Below are 20,610 nucleotides of genomic sequence, written 5' to 3'. Positions count from 1 at the left end.
GAGAGCTAGAGTCTGCCTTTGCTGTCTCATGCAACTGATGATCCTCGATAATTTTTAAGCGTCCATTGCAGAAACCGATTTTCAAACGTGGAGATAAGTTTGAAACTTATTTTGTTGCATGAAACAATTTTTACACAAGTAAAACTTTTATTCACCACCTCAGTTTATTAGAATTTATTAACATTTATATGAAAATAATCCAAAAATTAACTTTAAAAAATACAAAAGGTGACTATCTTAATTTCTCGACTTTGTCAATATAAAAAGTTTCTAAAGAACCACTCAGCACTGGACACCTGTTCGTTCACAAAAACGAAGAAAAGCACTGAACACTTAATTTTTTTACACATCTTTCAGGTTCATATGGAATCCGTGAGGTGAGCTGGGTGAATATGATCAATTCACTTTTAAAAGACAACAGGCCTAAAAGTAATATTAGGTTTTGTGTAAATTGGAGATTTATTAAAACTAAATTTACTAGAGATCTGAATTCTAGCAGTATGATTTTTAAGACCGTATTAGATTTTAAAGTTTTTGTTAATTACAGTGGGCGAGGTAGGAGGCACTGTCCCCCCTAAATTTACCATGTCTTAGAGGATATTTTACTTAATATATTAAAACTGGGGGGAGGGGGGATCAAGGCCAGTTCACTTTCCTTGGCTGACTAGGCTTAGCCATAGAGTGGAGGCAAAAATTTAAATCACGAATGTATTAGAATCTCCCGCCCGCCCTCTTGAATTCCGTATGCTTACAAAAAGTGGCTTCAATCATGGCTCGAAGCCACAAATGAGTTTGTGACGTAGGTGAAACACCTATACTCGAAAATGGTATTCACTCGCCAAAGGATCAGGATTAAACTAACTAGTTATGATTCACTTTCAGGTTAGGCAAATCAATTGGCAAATAGATTAAAATGAATGGGGTAAAAATATAACACCTGAAAAGTGATTTAGAACAAACTTGCAGTTGGTGCAGATGTAACCAGGGTTGTTCAAGGTCCAGCAACCCATAAATTATAATGGGTTTCGCTGAAGGACCGGAACTATTTTTCTCTCAATTTAAATTCTGTACAAGTTTCGTATTGTTTCACTCAAAAAAGTTCCTGGACCATATTCAAATTCAGCCATAACACCATTAAGCCTTGTTTCCATGATTATGAAAAACTAAATATGCTGACCAAGGCAGTAATTTATTTTATTAAAAACAAACTAAACGTAACGTTTCAACCTTCTAGCAAGGTCTTCTTCAGACTCTGTATCAAGTACAAAAGTAACAAGATACAAAAACAGGGCATTATATATGCACAAACATTACTCCCTCCAGACTATTTAGAAAGTTGTTTGGAACTTTCTAGCAGTTGACTTTCACTTTCCAACTTTACTTTCACCTAAAAGGCTAAAGGCAATTACTTCCATATAGAATGTGGTTGGACTTTTAATCTCACGCTCTTTTCCCTTCATTTTTCTTCCTTCTCCTCCCCTCTTTCTCTCTTGTCCTTTCCACTCTTTCTAACATCTTCTTCCATTCTTTGTTTAACTTCAATCCCCCATTCCAGTTCATTGTGTCTTCTTCACCTCTCTTCTCTATTTCCTTGGCTTCCTTCCATTTTCTCACTAGCATTCTCTTCTCCCTTCCTATCTGCTTAGCCTCATCCCACTATGTCATGTCCTGTTTCTCTCGTGTGTTTAAATATTGCATTTCTTTCTCTCTTAAGTCGTACATCATCAACCTGACAGGTTGAAACAACATAGGGATGATGTACGACTTAAGAGAGAAAGAAATGCAATATTTAAACACACGAGAGAAACAGGACATGACATAGAGTGGGATGAGGCTAAGCAGATAGGAAGGGAGAAGAGAATGCTAGTGAGAAAATGGAAGGAAGCCAAGGAAATAGAGAAGAGAGGTGAAGAAGACACAATGAACTGGAATGGGGGATTGAAGTTAAACAAAGAATGGAAGAAGATGTTAGAAAGAGTGGAAAGGACAAGAGAGAAAGAGGGGAGGAGAAGGAAGAAAAATGAAGGGAAAAGAGCGTGAGATTAAAAGTCCAACCACATTCTATATGGAAGTAATTGCCTTTAGCATTTTAGGTGAAAGTAAAGTTGGAAAGTGAAAGTCAACTGCTAGAAAGTTCCAAACAACTTTCTAAATAGTCTGGAGGGAGTAATGTTTGTGTATATATAATGCCCTGTTTTTGTATCTTGTTACTTTTGTACTTGATACAGAGTCTGAAGAAGACCTTGCTAGAAGGTTGAAACGTTACGTTTAGTTTATGTTTTTAATAAAATAAATTACTGCCTTGGTCAGCATATTTAGTTTTTCAAATTCAGCCAGAAAAGATTCTGGGTCGTATTTAAATTCAGCCGGGAAAAAGTTCTCTAAGGTCCAGAATCCATTACGCTTGCAGATTCTCTCTCCTGGACCGAAATTTAATTTATATAAAATTCTTGGACCTTTAACCCTGGATGTAACCAATGCTACGTGGTGGATATTTCCTTCCAAACCGCAAACATGGTGGCTGTACGTTGCGAATCCTGGATTCATATGGATAATCTTTCCAACCCACTAAAATTTTCAAATTTCTCGCGAGGGTAAGGAGGGTCACCATCACATTATTCAACTACTTTTCACGAAAGATCCACGTGGAAGATTTTTCACTAGAATTGCCAATACAGGATAGACAACTGCAGAGTGCAAAATCCACAGTTTCGTAACATAGTAAATACATTCAGATACTCCAAACATTCGAACAGCACATTTTTCATTTCCTCACGATATTTCGAATTAATGAACTGCATATAACAATAGAAAGTTTGGAACTATATGTAATCCTTATTAAAAGTTATATTCAATTGCCAAATCTCTAAATTCTTTATTTTTATTAAACATTGTGTTTGAGTGCCCATAAAAAAGGGTCACTTTAATATTTGAACACATCGTGAAACCTTCGGTTCTTATGTAGCTCCCTGACCAGTCAGGTTGGATGCGGGGAAAGAACAGCCGATTAACTTTCCTGGTCAAAACAGCTGTTATGAGTTTTCAGCACTGTTCCGGACTGAAGTGATAAATGGGGCATAAAAACCAGTACAACTTTCGAGCAACAGCACTTATTTTTATGGAAAAGGGTCCTGGTACAGTGGGATCCACGATTATTACCGTGCAAATTGTCCATGTTCGTGGACTTTATTTGACCCAGTAAGAGCTTCAAGAATTAAAACTCCAAACAAGCTGTTGACAACTCCTTCACGAGCATACATAAAAATCCATCGCTAAAAACAAGATTTAAGAATAATTCATAGTCAAGGACAATTGGCACGGTTATGCTCATGGATCCCACTGTACTAAGAAAGTGCACAAATGTTAACTATATGCAAGTACCGTGAGAACCATTAAGCATTATAAAAAGGTAAAATAGGATAGATTTCGTGCCCCAAAAGGCCAGCCAAGGTAAAATATGCGAATGAGATTAACACGCTGAGATATGAAAAAGCCAAGAATAAGTGCTCCGAAAGCAGGAGTGTAACTGAGGAGATATTAAGTCTGGTATATCTGAAAATAGGGCACTGACTGCTCCAAAAAGCCTGCTATCATGGGGTGGTAGTCCAAAAACAATCTCGCCAATTGTCAAAATCGAAATGCTGCAATTCATGAAATATCACCCGGATAAGCACAAAGTGGCAGAAGATCTATTTTAGTAGATCAGCGAGAGTGAGTTTCTTTCAAGTCAACTTTATGCACACAGGCAAATTAGGGCTGAACTTACATTTTTAGTAGAATTCGAACCGCTTTGTGCCTCCACAGGGTATCGAACCTGGGACCTCTTCATCACAAGACGACGTTACCCAGTGCCATCTGCGAGGCCCGAGAGTATGTTTTAAGATTTCCAGAAATCAGATGTAAGGAGGATATAGGGCACGTTGAATATATTCTAAAAAGCGCGAAGTTGCAATTCTTGCATGCATAGTTAAAAAACTGGAGTGAAGGAAATTGATTTCGATGAAGGACATTATCTAGCGGCTTGGAAGGATAACTCACAGAAACGCTGAACAAAAGGCCTACAGAATTATTTCCAATTCTACCAAAATAATTATCCCAAGCACAAGTCTTATTTTGATGAGATAGTGGATATTCCGTTAACTGCCTTAAGGATCTAAAAACTGCGCCCTATTCGTCTGATCTTAAACATGTTCAACATTTATGAGATCTGGATAAAAGCGAGAGAAAAACTACAATTTAATCGAAAACTATTTACAAAGACAACTGCTTGGTAAATCTTATGCAGAAATTATTGAAGCAAGTCGTCCAAGAGTATGCCACGAAGTATTAACCAGTTTCTATTTGCAGTGTATTAGTTATTTTACTCTGTGTTCGAATATTAAGGTAGCAGAGATACTTTTTTCGGACAAACATTTTTTTTTTTTCGTAATAGCACATTTTATCATAGTCCATAATATTTAAGACTTTTTGAATGTCTTCACTTATGTGTGAAAGAAGCCTCAAAACTAAAGTTTGTTACCTCTCCCAAAATTTAAATTCACTATATTACGTTAAAAATGATACCAATGAACTTGTATAGAACAGAAATCCGAATACAGTACATCCATGCAAGTGAAACTTGCAAACAAAATTAATCCAATTTGAATTACCGGAAGTAAGAAATCATTAAGTTTCAAACAAATCTTCAAATTATAAAAAATAAGGTATTCAATGGAGTACGCACAATTACGTCCCGAAACTTCAGCTATAGCAGCACATATCAAATCTAAATGCTGGTCAACTTTGTACTCCAATTGCAAGAGTTGTGCAGTTGATTTCAAAGACAAAATCTACCTAACACAGGAACCAATACGCTAAGAGATGAAGGAGACCACTTACCCCATTGCACAGCAGAGCTCAACTGAATTGCAGAGTCTGTCGTGACTTGGATCGTGGCCACAGGGATGTAGAGGGCTCTGTAGTCGATTCGGGGCGCTATGGACTGGACAGAAACAAAGCGTGAAGCGTCCAGGTCGAAGTTGAAGGGAAGAGCATCGGGTCTTCCTTATTGCACAACGCGATACTAACTTAGAGTTCAGATGCAACCGGAATGCTTTCATTGTTAGACTAAATGCCTTAGTTCTTAATATTAGTTCTCTTAGCATAAATAATACATTTGCAGTGTAATTATGCTAAAATAGGGTGACCAGACATACTCTTTTTAAGAGTATTATACTCTTTTAGAGGTTCATATACTCTATACTCTTTTCAATTTGCAAAAATCCCCAAATATACTCTTTTCCTTGCAATTTAATTTCATTCATTATTTTACGCGTAAAAATGCCTTAAAATCCACAGAACGGAAAACGTAAAGATGTCAACAAACTGAAGTATTTACTCCTTGAATCAAGAATCTTCTATGAACAATTTCAAGAGTCATTTTCATATTCCATCAACAAGCAAACATATTTCAAATTGATTGGAATTTAATGATAATGATTAGGGCTGAGCCGATACCACTTTGAACCGATACCGATGCCGATACTCTTACCGATACCCACCTATACCTGAAAATTGCAATAATTAAAATTTGTTCAAAATATTGATCAATATTGGTGTGTAAATATTCTCCTCCAATTACATGCATCAACATACCATGAAATTTGCTTTAGAATATTCAAGAATTGCATCAGAATATTAAAATAGATATTATGTAGTCACAAAATATAGTTTTTCGTGCCAAATTAGTGTAAAATAAAAAGGAAGTTTTAGTTTTGCATAATTTCCAGGATAATCAGATTGTCAAGAAGTCGCGCCGGATTTTTTCGGACCCCGTGAAAGACCAAAATGCCGGAAAGTGTCGGCTGGTATCGACAGCTGAATTCCAACCGCTACTTTCCAATTCCGATATCACTGGTATCGGCCGATACCGATACATCGGTATCGGTTCAGCCCTAATAATGATATTTTTTTAATTTACTGTGCAATTTTAAAAGCCGTTGAAAAACATCTTGAAGATTGAGGAGAAAGACAAAAAAATCAATCATGGGTAAGTGGAGGTCAGTGTGCAAAGATTTAGTACAGGCTGTATCAAATTTTAAAGTGATTGTGCCTCTTATAAAATTCTTGCTTACCGTGCCTGGTACAAATGTTGGTTCTGTAAAAAAGTACACTTCTGGTGTCAACACTCGAACAAGTAATGAAAGTGAAATTCAATGTGGACATGACCTGTGAAGAGTTTGGACTGGCAATAAAGTACGATTTAAACATACTCAAGAAAGCAAAATCATCCCAGAAGTATGAACAATGGTGCCATTGGTGAGAAAGTATTTGTAATTAGCTAATTACATTAGACCCATAAGTAATTTGAATCTGTAGAGTGTAGGCGTATTTTATAGGGGCTATAATAGAAGCAATAACAAATAGCCACCCTTATTTTCGTTTTCTTTTTATGTTTTGTTCATGCGCACCATCAACTTATAGACTATACTCTTTATGGTCGACAAATATCTGGTCACCCTAGCTAAAAGAACCCAACCTTACAAAACAGCTTAGGCACTCCGCGTCTGACGCCAGAACACTGAGTTTTCCATTCGTGCTTCTCTTTTGCAACCGTCATCGGCTCTGTGCATATATATTCCATATCTATCTCTCCCTTTTTCCTTCTCTCGCTCTTTTTCTGTTTTCTCGCCTTTTCTATTTCCCTATCTATCTTTCCATCTCAGTCTTCCTGATGTAGTGGTAACATGTAATCATGGGTTCTAGGTTTGACAACCGATGGACGCATATAGTGGTTTGCATCCTGATATAAACTGTAGGTCCAGTCACTGTTACCTTCTGACCTTGCAAACAGAGTACGTACACTGGCCTCAACAAGTACTGCGGCATTGTTTCTTTATACAGCATAATTGCACAAGATACAATTCAATCTCAACGCGTATCAATATATATTGTATAAAAACTTATTACTAACTTCGTTGACCCTGTACATGAAGTAGACTTAAGCTCAGCTCTCACTATCTACCCTTTAATTTCATTCCATCTTCGTTTATATGTATCCACGTTCTTTTCTATTACCCCAATCCTGACATTTATTCTTCTGTGTCGACCTCCGTGCCCAAGTGGTATTCACGACGCGCTACGCTGTACCCCGGGTTCGAATCCCTGCCAGTGCATGAATTATTCTTTTAGTGTCATTTCATATCACCCCTCCTCATCGTCGCGATTAGGCAAAAGTGGAAGAAAAGATACGCTAAACAAAAATTGAATTGAAATCCTTCAGTCTCCCTTATATACCTCTCTCCCTATCTCTTTCCCCGCTTTATTGATTTAGAAACCTGTAAACATACAAAGTTCTGAACTAAAAAATACGATCAACAGCCAGTCTAACAATAATCAGCTCGCAATTACACCTTCGTGAAGGTTAAAAAAATCCCATCTCAAAGTCAACTTTATGCACAGAAAGGTTAATAGAGATTGGGCCTACAGTTTAATGTGGGATTGGAACCATTGTGCTTCAACCAGGTATCGAACCGGGATTCCTTGATTGAAAGGCGAATGTATACTTCTAGTTCTACTATGACAGATTAGAAGTGTAGCTTCTATTATAAAATTATTTAATTTATTTCAGTTCCATAAATATAATAGTGTACACTAAACTCAACTGCCGAACTCAAGATGGCGTGCTTTTGGAAAATCATTATCCTAATAACAATGTTCGTGTTATTGACGAGCCTAAAGCAAAGTAAGTAAATAACATATAGCAAATTGCAAGTTCTTAACTCCGGTAAAATCTTTTGTAATATGTGGTTAAATTTCTGTTAACTTAAAATTATTCACTTTCGACATCGTAAAGTATGCAATACAAATTGAGACATTGTGTAGGTGATAAAATAGCAGCAAATTATAATGAGAATTTACAAATATAACAACCTTTTTCCGATTAATGTTCCTCTAGTACAGTGGATGAACAAGTATTGCTCGGCAAATTGTCCATGGCTATTGTTTATCAATGTTCCTCTTGCATTCTGTGTGTCGTGTAAATAATAGATTTTAGCTATGCTTGTCTAGAGGTTAGCTTCTTTGAAATTTGATTTCAATTCTTGAAACTCTCATTGGAAAAAAATAAAGTGCATGAACACGTTGATAGACAATTTGCTTGGCAATACTTATGCATCCATGAGTATTACCGTGCAAATTGTCCATCAGCATTTTAGTGCACTTCATTTGGCTCAATAAGAGCTTCACGAATTAGAAGAAAACTCAAAACAAGCTGTTGACAAATTCTGCACCAGCACACAAAATCCATCGCTTAAAAACAGAGGATGTAATACAAAAATTAAGAAAATAGTAATTGAAAATTTGTAATACTCATGGATCCCACTGTACAAGAGCAAATCAAATAAATTTGCAAAGAAATAATTAGACATTCTTTTAGTGCCGTCTGTATTTTTCTTCATTCATAGTGGTAAGTAGCGTCACACTAATAGTAATTAAACAACCCTTAATTTCAAATATTGTAATTTATAAGCTTTGATCCTATTCCCCATAAAGAACAAATTACGGCTATGCATTATAAATCAGTACATTTCCTCTGAGAACCATCCATTTCGTAAGACTCCAATTTGGAGATTACTAGTTCAGATGCAGAGATTAGGCATATTGTGTGCTCAGTCACTCCAGACGAACACTAAGAAGGCAACGTACGCCTTAACCCAAAAGTGCCTCTCGTAGCGTTCTTGCTAACATTCTAATCAGCGTGTTATAATCCTCAGTCAGTGTTGACAAATCAGCTTATTAAAAATTACTAAAACTGGAAAAGCAAAGATGAAGAAAGTGTTCATGTTATAGAACACTCCCAAACTAGAGCGCCTGGGTTCGAACACAGACAACCTTTAAAGACCGAGATACTGGAGAAGCTGTTTATTGTTAAGACTAATTCAATGGTACTCTTCACACTGGATGCAAACCTGGGTGTTTATCAAGTTCTGTTTCTTGGGAATACTATGCAACTTAAAATTCCGATATTTTCAGGACATCCCCGATGGTCAAGTAATGACGTCATTGCCTGATCAAAGGAGTCCCGCGGTTTAGATATCCGGTGACCACACTTCAAACAAAGTATACGGTGGACTTAACTCCAGATGATGTTTCACGAGAGGAAACTAAATATCCCTATAGAATTTGGCAAATACGCGTGTGACTACTTTAAAACATCATGAGGCTGAAATCTAATTCTCTTGCTCGATATGGATATTAATGTTGTGAATTCGATTGATTTGCTTTATTTTACTTCGCTTTTTCTGCCACTTTTTGGCTAATTTAGGGAGATTGGGATGAGTGATATGATGAAATTGATGAATGGACACTCACAAACATCCATGCCCAGGCCGGAATTCGAGTCAGAGACCCCGTCACGGGCGCCGGCGTGCATTTATGTTCCTTTACATAACCCCCTTCCTGCAATTGCCAAGGATTTACGTAAGAAAAAAACTAAAATGAAGCACAAGCCGAGTGAAATTTCTATATTTAGACCTATTTTCCTTGTGGAGCTACAACGTTCATCTGTTAATTACCTAATTTTACGAGCTAAGCGAATGCGCAAAATAACCACGTCTGGCTCCAAAATACCTTAGTTTGCAACACTCCCTGGTACATGCCGAATCTCGATTAGTTTTACCTGAGAATAACGTGTATGATTTTGAAGAAATTCTGAAGTTAGATTCCTCCGTTTCCTTGTCTAATTCCCATAGTTATCGTGTCAACTGATCTATTTGCACAAAAAGTAATTAGTTGGCAATATTGTCAAGATGTTAAATTAATGGATCCTGTATTTGAGATTCTTTTTCTTTCAGCTCAAAAGAAAAAGCAGTGTTCTAACGCCGATGTTTACTGATTGGGTAGCCTGTTTGCGAAATAATTAATGGAATATCCCAGTGTATGAAGTTAGGAGGATTCATGCGTGAAAATAGTTATGTAGTCAGCATGCTTTACTTGAAATAAAATGGCAGTGGTACTTTCGTTTGTTCTTGAGTAGTACAGGTGGCCCGGTTTGCCAACCGAAAATGAGGCTCGGTGAGGCTCGCCTTAATGGATTTCTCTCGTAAGGCATGAGCCTCATTTTCTCGCAGTGTTGCCAACTCCTCACCCAAAAAAAATCACCAAGGTTTTTGGGTCTAACCTAACCTAAGGCAAAGAGTTGGCAACACTGCAAAGCAAGCCTCAAGCAGTGTTGCCAACTTGTTCTTGACCTATTTTTTATTTTACGACGTTTTATGCACTCAACTAACCTACAATGAGAGTAGTACAGGTGCACCGGTTCACCAACCGAAAATGGGGCTCCGTGGGGCTCGCAGTGTTACCAACTCCTCACTCGAAAAAATCACCAAGGTTTGTTTTTGGGTCTAACCTAACCTCAAGCAAGGAGCTGGCAACACTGCTTGAGGCTTTTCTCGCAGTGTGGCCAACTCCTCACTTGAAAAGTTACCAAGGTTTGTTTTTGGGTCTAACCTAACCTAAAGCAAGGAGCTGGCAATACTGCAAGACAAGCCTCAAGCAGTATTGCCAACTCGGGCAAGGCGTAGCCTTTTGGGCGTATGTTAACCTCACAATGTTGCCAACTCGGCGTAGCCTTTTACGCTGTATAATTTATTAGCTTTTTTTGTGTGTGAGTGTATATGTGTTACCAACTCGGCGTAGCCTTTTGGGTGTATGTTAACCTCACAGTGTTGCCAACTCGGCGTAGCTTTTTGGGTGTATGTCAACCTCACAGTGTTGCCAACTCGGCGTAGCTTTTTACGCTGTATAATTTTTTAGCTTTTTGTGTGTGAGTGTATATGTGTTGCCAACTCGGCGTAGCGTTTTGGGTGTATGTTAACCTCGCAGTGTTGCCAACTTGGCGTAGTTTTTTGGGTGTATGTTAACCTCGCAGTGTTACCAACTTGACGCAACCTTTTGGATGTATGTTAACCTCACAAACAGTGTTACCAACTCCTCACTCGAAAAAATCACCAAGGTTTTTGGGTCTAATCTAACCTAAAACAGCTGGCAATTTTGCTGAGGCTTGCCTTGTAGTGTTGCCAACTTACTCGAAAAGTTACCAAGATTTTTGGGTCTAACCTAACCTAAAGCAAGGAGCTGGCAATACTGCTTGAGGCCTTACAGTGCATAAAGCAATTTGCCAGCCTACTGGTATTTTTGCCATAGCTTTTTACAAAAAAAAGAGAGGAGAGAGAGGGAATAGTTAAAACAACCGACAGTATTACCAACACCTACCTACAGTTTTTTTTTCTTACTTAACAAGAACTATCTTGCTTGAGACTTAACTAATTTATATACTGACGTAACATACACACACTGGGCAATAGAGCCGACAACAAACACACACAGCCGTAAAAGAGAGAGAGGGATGGATGAATGGATGGCAACATAGTATGTGTGTGCGTGTATAATATGTAGCATTATTAACTAGAGTGTGTTGGCAACTCGCTTATAACTAAAAAAATAGAGATGCCAATATTGGTGTAAGATGAAGAGAGAGACTAAGCTGGCAACAGTGGTGAGCGAATACGCATTATTTCCAAGTCCCGAGCGCCAATGTATATCGCGATTTTTGCAAACCTCTTCGCGGCAACGATGTGCTGCACATGCATACGCGCGTGCGTGCTTATTTTTATTTTCGTATTGTGAGGCAAACAAACAAACAAATAAATAATTGTTGTTTTTTAGGATTCCTGGCCCCTACAACCTCGCCAGGGTGCGTGGTGCCCAACCAAAAAAGGTTCTAACGGCTGCGGTTGTAGATAATCGCACCTCTGTAGAGTTTCACGTGTTTCCCCCCCCCCCCCCAAACTTCCATGAAACCCTACAGAGGACCTCCGTAATGCATGCAACGTGTACTAACGACTCTAGTGTTATTATGATGTTGTAATATTTTTGGATATAGAGTTTTGTGAGATATAGATAATAATAATTATGTTTATTATAATATTTTTTGATGAAGATGGAGAATGTATGTGTGTGTTACAAATAAAGTTGCATGTTTTTTTTTTCTAGTGTGTGTGTATGTGTATGTGTTCTTGATGTTCGACAGCATCTGAAACGATAAAAAAGAATTTTATTGTTAATTTTCTCATGTAAAAACAACAACAACAAAATTTTTGTGCAAGAATTCTGATTGTCTTGTGCTATAGTGCAAAAACTGATGATATTGTAATTCATAACTGATGAAATTAATATTGTAACTGATTTTGAACTAGTGAAATTTTCGTATTGTGCTATTGAAACTGATTGTGCTAGTACAGAAATTTCTTATTGTGCGAGAAAAGAGGTTAAAAACTTGTTAAAACTGCTCTGTGACCCTCTCGTTCTTCACGTCGTGGACGAAGGACTTCTCGGCAACCAGGATGACACTGCATACGGTATCCTCGGGCAACGGACTGTTGAACTCGCAGACGACCTTGATGTTGGTTCGATCGTTGACCACCACCTGCTTTCTCTTAGATGTGTTGATGACGAACATGGGTCTGCGGGTTTTGAATTCGCTGGGCGTGTAGTACATGTCCATGCTTCCCTCGGTCACGCGTTTGAAAGAGGTGTAAGCTTCGTAAAGTTTGAGGTAATCGTCTTTGGTCATGTCGAGGTTGTAATTCTCGCGCGGGAACACTTCGTTGCGTCCATTTTTCAGATAAACGTTCTTGATCTTGCAGTCGTCGAACTTGCTGGAATCTTTTTCCTGGTTGTTATCGCGCCCGGTCTGAAAGAGCACTACGACGAAATCTGGCATGTCGAACTGTATGTTGTTGAACTGCGTCGTCACGTCGAATTCCATGTGACTTCCCGACGCCATCTTCTGCACACACTGGTAACCGTGAAAGTGAATCGGCACCTGCGGACTCTTCAAGATCTCTGCTTTGTACTTGAGGGCGTAGTTTGTTTCGTATTCTACGATCGGCATTCTCAATTCCATGCTCCGGATGACGCACTTGGCCGCTTCGGGTAATGTGTTGGCTATCGGCGTGCCGTCGGCGTTCAAGTTGGTGTATCGCATCAGTGCGTTGTTGTCGTTGGCTGCTCTTCGAAAAGTAACGCGCAATCCTCCCTTCCACATGATCTCCTTGTAGTCCGAGAAGAATCCCGGCAGCAGACGCATGGGAAAGAGCGCCGTGTGACTTGTCGTCGATATTTTGGTCCCTGCTTCGAATCCCCCCGCCTGGTAGTATGCTGCGTCTGTTTTGGATAATTTCAATGTTCCCACTGCCGTCGACGTGATGCCTGGATAGTCTATTCTGTCTATGACGGTGTTGTGTTTCCTCACCTCCACCTGCGAGAACAGGTGAGGCACGAAGTTGTCAACGAGTATCAAATTTGCATTTGGCGGAAACGCGTCTTCGCTTTCCTTCTTCACCACGTCGAATTGAAGGTAGAGGTCCGCTCTGTGAGGATGAACGAACCCATCCCCTACGTCCACGTCGTATTCGATCTCCTTGTTTGCTTCGTTCAAATTGGCGAACGTGCGACGGTTGGGAGGAAAAGATTGCAATTCGTAACTTTCGATTTGCTCCATTTTCACTATGTGTGTTATTTATTATACGTTGATCTCCACGATGGCAGTGGTCGTTGCACCTGCGAAATCCACCACGTCTCCTTTCTCGTTCGTCACCACCAACTCTATGTCGTCTATGCGGTTGCGGCATACTGGAAAATAGATCGGCGAAGAGGGTGTGTAGATGATCGGTTCCATGAATTCGGAACTGGGTTTGAACGTGGCTATGATTCCCGTCTGCTTGTGACTTCCTAACAATCCATTCGAGGATTTCGTGATCATGCCTTCCGCCACGTTGCAGTGAACGTTTAGAGTTTCTATGGCTAGAAATTTAGGAATGTTGGTTGCCGTGTGTTTGATGCCAGCTTCGAGTTTGGTGTTGTTCTCGAAACCTAAAAGTTCTCCCATGGTACCCAGGTTTATGGTTTCCGTCGCCGATAGGATTTCCACTCTGTGCGTGACCGAATTTTGAGAAAAGTACGTGCCTTTGGGTAACTGAGCTTGCAAAGTGGAAAGATTGTATTGACCTGGCGTGACGACGATGTGTTCGCTTCCGACGCTAATTTTGTTGTTGTGCTGCGTGACGTTAGGTATGAGGTACATGCTGTAGAATGCACGCAGAGCTACGGATTTAGGATAGACGATGTCGTCGTGCAGCGTGAGTTTCAAGATTGAAGATTCGCTCGTGAGATGGAACACGCCCATCGTGTTTTAGGTTCCACAATGCTTTCTGAAAATGTTCCACCGAGGGGTTATTTATTTTAGACATGTATGCGAGAACGGAAAGGCATAGGTGGCCGCAGTTAACATCGGTGAAACCCTGGATGCGTTTGTCATTGTAGTAGAGGTTGGCAACACTGAGATACTTCACCAACCTGGCAGGTGGTGTGCCACCGAACGAATCGAAAACAAATGCATTGTTATCGTCAATTTTGAGGTAGCATATCCAATGTGTACCAGGATTTTTGTAACTGTCCAGGTTGACCACGCCATACTCCCTTTTCTTCACAGCAGAGGGTAGAGAATCGGACATGAAAACACCCCTGAAGTTTTTTATTCCCAACAGTTCGATCAAAGATTCAATATCGAAGTTGGACAGGGCTTCTTCTTTTTTTTATATTTCTTCAAAGCATCGAGGTTGCTTTTTTGTTTTTTTGGTTATACCTTTCCCCTTCTTCTCCATAGCCAGGTTGTGACGTTTCTGTTCTTCCAATTCTGCCTTGTTCTTCTTCGAGTCGATGACGGTTTTTGCGATGGCGGCGCTACCGCCGGCCAAACTTCCAACGGCCCCTAATGCTGCCAGGATGGCTGGGATGCTGAATATGAAACCTCCGATCTTTTGCTGTTTTCGCGAACGCTGCAAGCGTCTCAATTGAGGTGTGCTGAGAAGTAATTTCATTCCGTGTCCTTTCGTCAAGCAAGAACGTTTCTTTTCGCGTTGTTTCTTGGTGAGTAACCCATCGAGGGCACCTAGATTTTTCAGATTGGAGTATGGTATCTGGTACACGACACCCTTGGGCTTCATGTTGATGCTCTATATGCTATCTTCACGGTATGTTATTTATATATATGTTCTGAGATTTTTTTTGTTTTGTGTAATTTTTTTTGGTATGTTATTTATATATAAATGTTCTGAGATTTTTTTGTTCCGTGTAATTTTTTTTCAAGGATATACTCGCGCAGAGCCGTTACACAAATTCTATTACATGCTTTGTTTTCTTACCAAGAAGTTCCTTTGTACCCTTGTACACGATTTGAGTTTTGTTCTCGATTAAAATAGCTAGCTTCTCGTCGGATAACATGTTAGCGTATCGATCTGGTAAAAATAGACTGTATTGTGCGTTGAGCAACAGACGCGCCTTGGGGCCATACTGGGTAGAAACAATTGAACCGGAAGTTATCGTGTAAGGTTTGTCCACTTCTAATTCCTGAATTTTTACATATTCGACTGATGAATTTAGCATTTGTTTTAATGCTTGGGCGTCTAGTGATTGTTTACTCATTTTATAAATGGCAAACACAATTGGAGTTTTTTTTTTTACGTAGTGTTATTAGTAGTGGGAAAGTATATAGGATAAACCCACAAAAGGAAGAGCTCCCCCCAAGCAGAATTGTCTACACTTAAACCTAGCTCAACATGCCCATATGAGCTTTTTGCTCAAGTGTAGCACCCCCTCTAATCCAAGAATTTTGTAAAAAAGCCCTCTCAGAAAGGAAGAGCCTCTCAGATTGATGTGTCTATACTTACAAAAAGGCACTTCTGTGAGATTGTTGTCCATAATCCTGTCAAAAATATGCTCTTCTTGATATTGTATGATATAGGCAAGTTATTCAAGATCTAGAGAATGGCAAGAGATTTTTGAAAAATTATAGAGATCAAAAAGTTGCATCTTGAAATGCCCATGAGAAATCACCAAGCCCCATGTCTCTAGGATTCATGGTTCCGAAGATATTAACAACTTTGTTAATATTGCACTTTTCAAAAAATTCTATTTATAGAACAGACATAAATCAGAGATTTGCAGCTTAAATATTGCATATAACAGGAAAATTATAGAGACATAAAATATAGAGAATCTCGAATAGAATATGCCTACAAAATTTCAAGTCTCCAGCACTGATAGTTTTTGAAAAATCTCAAATTTAAAAAAATTATCGATTTTTTAACAAAACTTCTAAACAGCCTCTAGATTTCAAATATGCAACCCCCATGCTTCTATCTTGAAAAATGGGCAAGTTATTCAAGATCTAGAGAACAGCAAGATATTTTGAAAAATTTATAGACATCAAAAAGTTGCATCTCTTCATGCCCAGGCCAATGCAACAAACCCCATGTCTCTAGGACATATGGTTCCGAAGATATCAAAGAAACAAAATTATCGATTTTTTCCAAAATTTGAGTATGTTGTTCAGGGGGCCAAGCAGATGTTTGTATATGAGCCACAAGTCTGAAGAGTCTCAATGCCCTAGTACCGGGGAGAATCAATATATTGATTCTCAAGACTGCAGGCAATACATTAGTTCCTCCAATTCCCGAGGTGCTGTGAGCATCGGATCGCTGCAAGCACCTCGGATCAATGTTTGGGGCTATAGTTTCTCCAATTCCCGTGGCGCTGTGGGATGGAGCAGAGACATAAGATCAATACTTTGGGCAATTCCTGCACCGTGCGGGCTGGAGCAGTTCCTGCGCAGTGAGGCCGGTCAATACTTTGGGCTGTTCTATTGATTTCGAGCGATTCTATTAGAAGCCCCTGCAGTTTTATCACGATTAGTTCCAGACAATTCCGCTCGCCTAAGCATGGCGGCGCTGCGGTCTGGATTGTGTGTACGCTCAGCAGAAAAATGGGATGTAGGCCCAGAAGAAAACACTTCAGCAAAAATATTGGAGAAGAGTTCATGTTTCTGAATGCACCCCCAACCCACCCCCACACACCCCCAACCCACCCCCACACACCCCCAACCCACCCCCACACACCCACACACACACCTACCCACCCCTAACCCACCCGTACCCACACCTACCCACATCCATACATATTTACTTCCCAGTCCAGTTCTATTGCATCATGTTCTGCAATATTAATTGAATAAATGCTTATGAGATAATGTGATGATGTGGTGTTTTCTGGTTGGCTTAAGTAAGCAGGGCTCCTATTGGCTCTGTAAATCTATATAAGCCAGGGCACAGTGCAGGTTCTTCACCATTGCTGGATCGGCAATGGAACCCACAAGTGGGGGATAGAACCTGAACAGGCTCCACCAAAGTATAGGAGACTTGAAGCATATAATTTGGCGGAATAACCCAAGTAAGGTCATAGAGACAATATACACTAATACAATAAAAGTCAAATTTTTGGCAGGGGGGAAGAGGGGGGGGAGCCCAAAGTGGATTCTAAATACAAAATAATTAATATCTCAAGAACTAATTGACATAGAGCTATGCAGTTTTTTTCTCTGTACTGAACCCAACTGATATTTTTTATTAAGCATAGAATTTTGATCATAGAAACAATATACACTGATACAATAAAAGCCAATTTTTGGCAGGGGGGTCAAAGTGGTTCCTAAATACAATATCTCAAGAACTAATTGACATAGAGCTATGCAGTTTTTTTGTCTGCACTGAACCCAACTGATCCAGTATAGAGTTTTGATTTGATTCCCAGGAAATTTTATATAAATACCAAAGCGAGAAATATTAACACACATACACACATACACACATACACACACACACAAAGCACAGTGCTGAACCGAACTGATATTTTTTATTCAGTATAGAGTTTTGAATTGAAGCCCAGGAAATATATATAATAAACCAACAACAAAAATGCCAAGTCAAAAATATTGCAATCAGTGCAATAAAAATATATTTAGCTCTAATTGGGCTAGACACCAAAAGATTTGTAACCCAGACAAATACAGAACTCCCACGAAAATTTGCCCCAAATGCAATAGAAAATATAACATGCAATACTTCAAATATACACATAAAGATACTTGTTCTGCACAGCCATCAACATTGCCCCCACAACCATCTACATCTGGTCTGAAAAGGAAGCATGAAGCACCTGTTAATGCTGGACCTGCAAAGCAGCCACGCTATGAACCCATCCATAGCAGTTTTAATGCCCAACTTAGGGATTATCGGTTTGTATCAGAGCCAAGATGTGGTATTGAGAATTTCTTGAACAGTAAAAAACCTGATGTACAGGCAATTCTAAATGCACAAAATGGCTCTTATAAGCTGTCCCTCAAATTGTATACTCAATATAAGAAGCCAAACGGCACTAAATTTACACAGCCCCACATAACAGCAACTGTACCGGTATATTCAAATGCAAATTCAGACAGAATAATAAGCAGATTGATAGATCAATTGAATATTAAACACTCTGAATTTGCTGGAAAAGAGTCTGGATGGAGCCTATGCGGCTCTCCACACAGGTTATATGTTAATATTTCTGAATTCAGCCCATTGCAAGGATCTACATATTTGCCATTACCTGACAATATTAAAAACAAAAGAGCCGTGGTTAATATAGAAAATACCGACCAGAAATGCTTTTTGTGGTGTATATTAGCTGCTTTGTTTCCAGTTTTAAGGCATCCTGAGAGAATAAGTTATTACAAACAACATGAATATGATTTTGACGATGCAATGGAGGGTTTAGAATATCCAATGTCTGTTCAGAATATTGATAAATTTGAAAAAAAAGCCATGGATATGAACGGCAAACAATTATCTATTAATGTTTATATTTGCTCCACTGGCAATTGCTTGATAGAACCTCTCAGAATCAGTACAATTCATGATGAATCTGCTGTTCCTATTGATTTGCTCATAATTGAAGGGGATGGCACATATCATTACACTCTGATACACAGTCTTGAAGCTTTAGTGAGAACACAACTAGACAAATCCAATACAATATTCAAGTTGTGCAGAAGATGTTTAAGTGTATTTGATGGTAAAAAAATAATAAAAGGGGTTCGGGAAGTGAATGCAGGAATTGCAAAGAACAAGTTAATTGAACATCTGAAATACTGTGGCAATCATAAACCTGTTCATATGGTGATGCCTAATCCAAGTGAAAATTGCAAATTCAAAAAGTTTGAAGCCTTGTTGGAACACCCAGCATATATTGTCTGTGATTTTGAATCAAACCTCAAACCTCTTGCATTTTGTAGCCCAGATCCTGAAGAATCTTCTATTACACCATACCAGCTACATGAACCTTCCAGCTTTTGTTATGTGGTTGTACAGGATGGTGTTGCTAGTAAAGAATATTCATACATGGGGCCAGATGCCATCAAAATATTTGCACATAAAATAGAAAATGAGTGCCGTGACATAGCATCTAACATCTTATTAAAATCAAAACTCATGTTGCCTTTAACAGAGGAACAGATTGAAGATTTCAACAATGCAGAAAAATGCCCACTATGTGATTCTGAATTTTCAGATACAAATAACAAGGTGAAACATCATTCTCATACAGATAGTCGATATAAACAGGCCCTGTGTAATAGCTGTAATCTTAAGATCCAGAGACCAACATTTATCCCCATATTTTGCCATGGAGCATCCAATTATGATTTCCATCATCTGATCAGATATGAGGGGTTTGAGAAGCAGAATTTAAATATTTTAGCTGAAAATGATGAGAAATATATATCTATTAGCAAAACAATTAAAGTTAATGGATTTCCTATTCACATGAGATTTCTTGATTCTTACAGATTTTTACCTGCTAGCCTGGCTACACTGGCCTCTCAATTATCTGATGATCAATTCAAAATCACACGTGCCTTGTTTCCAAATCAGGATCTGAAATTAATTAGGCGAAAGGGTGTATATCCTTATGACTATGTCACAGATTTTTCTAAATTTGATGAGTGCTCCCTGCCTCCACAAGAAGAGTTTTACAGCAAAATCAGAGGATCTGGATCACAGATGAAGATTATTACCATGCCCAATTGATGTGGAACAAATTAAAATGCCGGACATTTGGTGATTATCACATGGCATATTTGAAACTTGATGTGACCCTCTTAGCTGATATAATGCAGACATTCAGAAAATCTTGTATGCAAAATTATGGACTGGACCCAGTGCATTTTTTCAGTGCCCCGGGCCTAGCATGGGATGCAATGTTTTTAAACACTAAAATGCAATTGGATCTGATCCAAGATCAAGACATGTATCTGTTTATGGAGGAAAATATAAAAGGAGGTATGGTGCAATGTTCTCAGAGATATGCCAGAGCAAATAACAAATATATTCATGAATATGATCCAGCACGGCCATCAAATTATATATTGTATGTGGATGCAAACAGCCTCTATGGTCACGCAATGATGCAAAAACTGCCATATGCAGGGCTTGAATGGGTTGAAGATTTTAATATTGAGGATCTTCAGGTCTTTGATGATAGTGAGTGTGGACTATTCTTAGAGGTTGATCTGACAATTCCTGATGATTTACATAACAAATTTTCTGATCTGCCCCCAATTCCCGAGGTTCAGTGCTCACCTGGCTCTAAACAGAAGAAGCTCATGATGACACTGGAGTCAAAACAGGGCTA

General features: G+C 38.9%; 2 protein-coding genes across 5 annotated transcripts in view; one reads left to right on the top strand and one right to left on the bottom strand.

The window, feature by feature from the left end:
* Window positions 1–4,898, bottom strand: part of LOC145978038 (chorion peroxidase-like) — a 78,407-nt gene extending 73,509 nt beyond the window's left edge. The window contains exon 1 of the mRNA XM_083110435.1: window positions 4,879–4,898. Within this exon, the coding sequence (XP_082966561.1) occupies window positions 4,879–4,883 (5 nt within the window). The 5' untranslated portion in view covers window positions 4,884–4,898. The remainder of the gene's footprint in view (window positions 1–4,878) is intronic.
* The window catches only part of LOC145978040 (uncharacterized), a 49,343-nt gene that overhangs the window by 3,712 nt on the left and 25,021 nt on the right, over window positions 1–20,610 (top strand). Inside the window, exon 2 of one of the 4 annotated variants that reach the window (XM_083110438.1) lies at window positions 358–377. The exons of the other annotated variants lie outside the window; for them this stretch is intronic. Coding sequence (XP_082966564.1) covers window positions 364–377 — 14 coding nt within the window. The 5' untranslated portion in view covers window positions 358–363. The remainder of the gene's footprint in view (window positions 1–357; window positions 378–20,610) is intronic. 4 annotated transcript variants of the gene reach the window in all.

The sequence above is a fragment of the Lepisma saccharinum genome, chromosome 24 (genome assembly GCF_977018435.1).
Source record: "Lepisma saccharinum chromosome 24, izLepSacc3.1, whole genome shotgun sequence".
Taxonomy (NCBI): Eukaryota; Metazoa; Arthropoda; class Insecta; order Zygentoma; family Lepismatidae; genus Lepisma; species Lepisma saccharinum.
The sequence above is the reverse complement of the archived record's forward strand: the minus strand, read 5'-3'. Positions and strand labels throughout refer to the sequence as shown.